General features: G+C 51.4%; 1 protein-coding gene across 2 annotated transcripts in view; it reads left to right on the plus strand.

The window, feature by feature from the left end:
- The window catches only part of MGAT5B (alpha-1,6-mannosylglycoprotein 6-beta-N-acetylglucosaminyltransferase B), a 69,839-nt gene extending 65,371 nt beyond the window's left edge, over positions 1–4,468 (plus strand). For both annotated transcript variants that reach the window (XM_030506501.2, XM_030506503.2), the window contains one exon: positions 246–4,468. In XM_030506501.2, coding sequence (XP_030362361.1) covers positions 246–444 — 199 coding nt within the window. In that variant the 3' untranslated portion in view covers positions 445–4,468. The remainder of the gene's footprint in view (positions 1–245) is intronic.
- The last annotated feature ends 1,532 nt before the right edge of the window (positions 4,469–6,000 follow it).

Here is a 6,000-nt window from a genome sequence, read left to right on the forward strand (position 1 = left end):
GGCACTGGGCATTTCTGCTGCTCCTCGGGCTGCAAGGCTCACCCATTCCTGCATGGTATGTTGGGCTGATGACAAGCATTCTTGTTTAGCCATAGTGCTTATGGTTCCTGGTGCAACCATCAAAGATCTGGCCCAACACGTAGGGAAGGAACCCCTTGGGAAGGACTGAACAGCACTAAAACCCCTTCAGTGAAACTCAGGCAGCCTCTTCACTGGAACTGACCCACGTTTGTCTGCATTCCCAGGCTCAGCATCACCTGCGACAGCACCGAGTATGAGATGAACCATCTTTACCCAGCAGTGGCCGAGAACGTCCATGAGTGCTACCTCCAGAAGGAGCCGCTGCTCTTCAGCTGTGCGGGCTACAACACCAAGTACCGGCGCCTCTGCCCCTGCCGTGACTTCCGCAAAGGACAAGTGGCTCTGTGCAGGGACTGCTTGTGATCTGGGGGGTTGTGTCTGCGACACACAACATGCAACAAGTGGCTTTTTCTCAAAGCTTCTGCAATAGCCGAGGGAGGTGGGACAGGTCCCTCCCAGCGGGTGTCAGACTCTGGGGGTTGTGTTGTCCACCAGTCAACTGTGAATGACCATGTCCTGACCTTTGGTTTCATTTTCTTCTTGAGGAGCATTTTCCAACCACATCCGAACCCACCTGGACCTGGTGGTGCTGGGACAGGGTAATGGGGAGAGGGGGGCTGGGAACATCCTTCCCCTCCTCTGGCAATGGGACAAGCCACCAGCAGACTGCAGTTTCAGGGGTTTCATCCTCTTCAAGCATCCAAGATTGTTTTATTTATTGATTTATTTCTTTTTTAACCCTTCCCCCTGACAAGTGGTGAATTAAAGGGGAAGCAACACCCAGCCCTTCTGCGGGAGTTCTTGGCAGAGCTATGTTGGGGGCAGAGTGAGGGCTGCTAGTGCCCACCTTGGTTGTGGAGCTGGGGGAGGACAAAGCCCATAGGAGCAGCTGGGTTGGATGAACACAGAGGGATCTGCACCAGCGCTGCCCCCAGGATGAGCCGGTGGGAGATGAATGGACTCCAGGAAGTGAAGGATGGGGCTGGGGAGGGCTCTCAGGAAGGATGCTGGTCCCTTTGGCAATGGTGTTGGCTGGGCAGAGGTGCCCAAAGTGAATCCCTCACCAGCCCTCAGGCTGCTCTCTGCCCTGCTGGGCTGTGCATGGAGCTGTACATCCCTCCAGGGACCGAGGCAGAGGTACACGGAGTGCTTGGTGTTCGAATGAGTACTATCCTGTCTCAGCATGCCCCAGATGTTGCAGGCCCAGGAAGAGGTGAGCTCCAAGCAAACATCTTCCATGATGGTCTTCTCTTCTTTTTTCTCCACACCACTCACCTCACTGCAGGGGGGTTCTCTGCTGCAGGAATTTCCCACCTGCAGGTCCCCTTTTTGGGTTAGTGCTGCCTGGGGTGGCCTGGTTTGGTTCTGTATGGTTGCTCACCGGAGCAAATGTGTTTCTGTAAGGTTGGTGCTCAGACCTCCTGTTGCTTGGAAGCATTTGGTGGTGAGTTTCCTGCATCTCATAAAACATATGGCTTGAAGGTTACAGGCTGGAAATTCCCTCCTAGAACATCCCTGCATGGAATAGGTCCCAGCCCAGCAGGCAAGGTGGGGTGCAGCCTGTCCTGGCAGTGTCACCACAGGGTACCAGGCCCTGGTGGGTTTGTCTCCCCTGGCTCAAGGTGACTGATGAAGAGCAGTGGCATGGCAGGATAAGTGCATGAGGTCTCCCCTGCCATCCAGCTGCTCGCTGGAGCTGCATCATGCAGCCCTGGCATCTACAGCCAGTCCTCCCTGTGCCTCGGTGGCTTGCAGCCAGGTTTGGGGAGAAAATCCTATTCCTTCCGCTGTGCAATAGCACTGGGCAGACCCCAGCTCCCGTTACCATCTCCCTCATCTGGTCCCAGGAAGGGGAACACCACAAGGTTCTTATGTCCTGCAAGGCACCCCTTCACTGTGGTGAGACCAGCCACATCCTGCGCCAGATGAGGCAGGAGCTGGAGACGCTGCTATTATCCCAGAGCAATTTGTCATCTTCAGTGCAAAATTGCATAGGCAGCCTCCATTCCGCAAGGGGAAGGATTGATTAAGTAATTTTTGTCTTACAGCCAGCGTGCGTATAAATAAAAGTGGTGCAAACCTCTCTGCAGAGCTGAACACCACCACCCCGTGCCCCTCTACAGCACCTTTCATCTCAGTCTCAAAGCCTGGCAAAAGCTCCTGTTGTGGGTGCTGTGTGGGCAGGAGCCAGCCCAGGGGATTTGCAAGCAGGAACCACCAGTGATTCACTTCCCGGGGCTGTAAGGACCGAATAAACCCTGGTTTTATAAGGGATCTAAGCGAGCTTTAAAGACGAAGAGGCTCAGGATGCCTCTTGAGGCAGCGCTCGTTGCACAGCAGCTCCTTGGGCAGGTTTCTCCAGCCGTTCTGCTTGGATGCTTTTAAAATAGGCTTCACATTTCAGCAGCCCAGCGCCTGCCTCCCACCACAGAGAGTCCCAATTATCCCCTGGCAGGAGCAATTTTCTCCAAGCTGAAATAAAAGGCGGCTGGCTCACCTTCTCTGCTGCCATGGGGAATAATGATCTGTCTGGAACCTTGTTGGATCTTGAGCCAGCCTGTATATTTGGGTGATGGAGCTGAGTAATACTCTGATATTGCCTGTCGTGTCCTTTCTCCATCAGCTGCCGCTGAGGCCTGCTCTTGGTGCTGCCATGAGGGTGGGTGCTGCTTGGGGAAAAGCCTCCTTCTTCAGCTGGTGGTGATTGCACATCGCTTGTGGATGGTGGATGTAACAGGGACTGGAGTGTGGCTGCTCCAGCCTTATCCTGCTTGGAGCATCCCCTGAAGCAAGGGGTGCCTTGGTCTATAAAATCGGACGTAGGGGCAAGGTGGGGCTTGGCTGGTTCAGTAATGCCAAGTTGGGTATTAACGGTGCCTTTGGGTGCAAAATTGGCACCAAATTGTTTGTTCCGTGAAGGGTGTATGCCAGGGCTGCCTGGGGGCGCATATTAATTCCTGCAGCGCTTCTGGTCCTGGGCTCCCTGACACAGAGGTGGCCACAAGGGACAGAGCTGCTGGGTCAGCAGCAGCTCCTGCAGGAGTTGGTGTAAAAGAGGATGGACTTTGTCACATGGAAATGCTTTTTTGCTGCCTGTTTCTGGCCCTGGCTGTGCCCAAGTGATTGCTGGAGCATCCTGCTGCCTTCCTGTGCTTTTGCCCAAGCAGGTCTCCAGCACTTGTTCTGGTCTCCCAGCCAGGACACATTTCTATCTGGAAGGGAGATCTGAGAATAATACAGACATTAAATTCACTTTTTATTAAATAGAAGGATGGAAGAGATGTAAAAGGAAGCCAAGGCGCCCCCATATAAAGAGATTCTAATTACCGTAGCTAATTACAAAGATCAAATCCTCGGTTGGAAGGGGGACACAGTGTCAAAGCTATGGATAAAATCAAGCCATTCAAAATCAAATGAGGAGCTGTCAGCTACACCCGTTGATGCTGGTGGATGGGACAGTCTGTTTAACAACCAGAGCATGTGTGTGGGGAGCCCCTGTGGTCTCCTTGGGGCGAGGGGTCCGGACTGTTGATGGCATTCCTGGTGGCATCCACTGAGTAGAGCCTCCTGGAAGGTTTTATTTTTCAACCTATTTTCCTCTTCTGGCAGCGGTGAAACCAGGACAGGCATGTCAAAAGAATGATACGGTTGTGGAAATCCATTTTCCATACATAGAAATGGAGCCAGGAGCAATTTTTGTTTCTGAGCCTCACTCTTGTTAGTAATTCCACTCAGAACTTTACTTTTGGAGTTTGGAGAAGTTTTATCCCCGTTTTTAATGCTGATGGCATCAAACCCTTCCATTGCCAGGACGGCTGGGGGGTACTGGGGAGAGGGCCAGTGGTCCCAGCCCCAATCCCTGCACAGCATCTGCTGCAGAGGCTGAGCCACTGTTGGCTCCCAGAGCAGCATTTTGGGCTGTAAATCACAGCTGGAGGTAATGGGGCTGCTCCACTCTTATCTGGGGCTTTATTAGGAAATCGTTAAGTGGCTTTTCTCTCCTGATCCCCCGCTTATCTGCAGCTGGGTAAAGCGGCAAATTTCATCTATGATGTGGACAGCCCATGCAAAGAGAAACCCATTTATTTCCCCTAACAGGTTTATCACTAGATCAAGGAGCTGCTGAAGATATAAGCACCGGTGGTTATTTCCCCAGGTGATGGATCTAGCTGCCACACAGCCTGCAGTAACCAAAGCATGTCGCCTGACAGGGATGTCTAATGGACCTGTGGTCAGGACTACTGGCTCATGTATTTCAAGGTCTTGATTTAATTGAGTCCTGACTCCCTGGTATCAGGCTTTTCTTCTCTTTTTCTTTTCTTTTATTATTATCCTTTTCCCCCTTCACAAAGACTTCCCAAAATAAACTCATGTATTTCATCTCCTGCCCCTTCCGTCATGTCTTGCTTTCAATTAGCAAATTGAAAATCTGTCCTCAGACCCTGACTGAAAAGAACAGTGAAATCTTTTGCCTTTTCTCTGTCTTTTTTTCTTCTTTTTCTTTTCTTTCTCTTTTTCACTGGCAGAAAGGGCTTGGAGGCCGGGTTAAACCCTCATTCAAAGCTGTGGGGCTGAGTGTTCTTTTTCTTATCAGCTCGAGCAGTGATGCCCAATGACACTCACTGTGGCTTTTTAGCAGAAAGCCATTAAAACTCCGGATCAGTATTTTCTCAGGAGAGACAGAACCCCTTCAATGTTGTTCCCCAGGCAGGCAGAGAAATACCAACGAGCCATCCACAAAGCAGATTAAAACTTATGAGGATGCAGGTTCTCCCCCCAATGCCTGTGGGGCAAAACAGGATGCCCCCCAGCCCAGGCAGCATGGGAGCTGAACCAGGATCCTGCTGTCAGCATCCAGGTCTTTGGGAAAGGGGGAAAAATTAACGGTTGGGAGGATGGGGAGAGGGAGAAGTGTTTTTTGGGAGGGTATTAGGTGCATTTATAGGACTTGACTTCCAGCCATGGCTCCCCACTGCCTGCAAAGGGCTTCAGGAGGGCAAAAATGTATGAATAATGTGGCCATTACCAACACATGGCTTCTGGCTTTAGAAAGCCAGGAGGACAGAGGGTGGTGGGATGTGCAGCCCCTCTCCTCACTGCCTCTCAGACAGTTCCCATTGCTTCTCACCCTCTGGAACTCAACTTCCAGTTGATACCAGTTGGAAACAGGACAGAGGTTTGTTTTCAGTTTTAGAGCGAACCATGAGACGTATCAGCTTTTCTATAAATACAATCCAGAAAACAGGAAATAACCATCTGCCCTAATTTAGTTCCTTTCATCTAAGGATTCAAAGCATCTGACAGCATGTCTAAGAAATAAGGAAAGACTTTGCAACCTATCAGCCCCAATTCCTTCCCAAATGACCCCAATTTCATGTCACCTGGCATGTCAGCCAGGGAATGGGTGGTGGTCTTGCAGCCTGATGCAGCAGCCTGATGTGGCAACATCTGGATCAGCACCAGGAGGATTGTTTATTTAATCAGTTAATTGAATTAATTAATTTTCAAGAGAGTGTTGAGAAAAAGAATAGGAAGCTGTTGTGCTACGTGCAGTGGTGGGAACAAAGGCAGGATCCATACATGGGATTGGGGAGAGCCGGCTGTGCAGTGCTGGGGCAGATGTGAATCATAGAATCCCAGACTGGTTTAGGTTCGAGAGACCTTAAAGCTCCTCCAGTTCCAACCCCTGCCACGGGCAGGGACACCTTCCACTAGAGCAGGTTGCTCCAAGCCCCTGTGTCCAACCTGGCCTTGAACACTGCCAGGGATGGGGCAGCCACAGCTTCTCTGGGCACCCTGTGCCAGCGCCTCAGCACCCTCACAGGGAAGAGCTTCTGCCTCAGAGCTCATCTCAATCTCCCCTCTGGCAGGTTAAAGCCATTCCCCTTGTTCTGTCCCTACAGGCCCTTGTCCAAAGCC

This window comes from Strigops habroptila, chromosome 14, assembly GCF_004027225.2.
Source record: "Strigops habroptila isolate Jane chromosome 14, bStrHab1.2.pri, whole genome shotgun sequence".
Lineage (NCBI taxonomy): Eukaryota > Metazoa > Chordata > Aves > Psittaciformes > Psittacidae > Strigops > Strigops habroptila.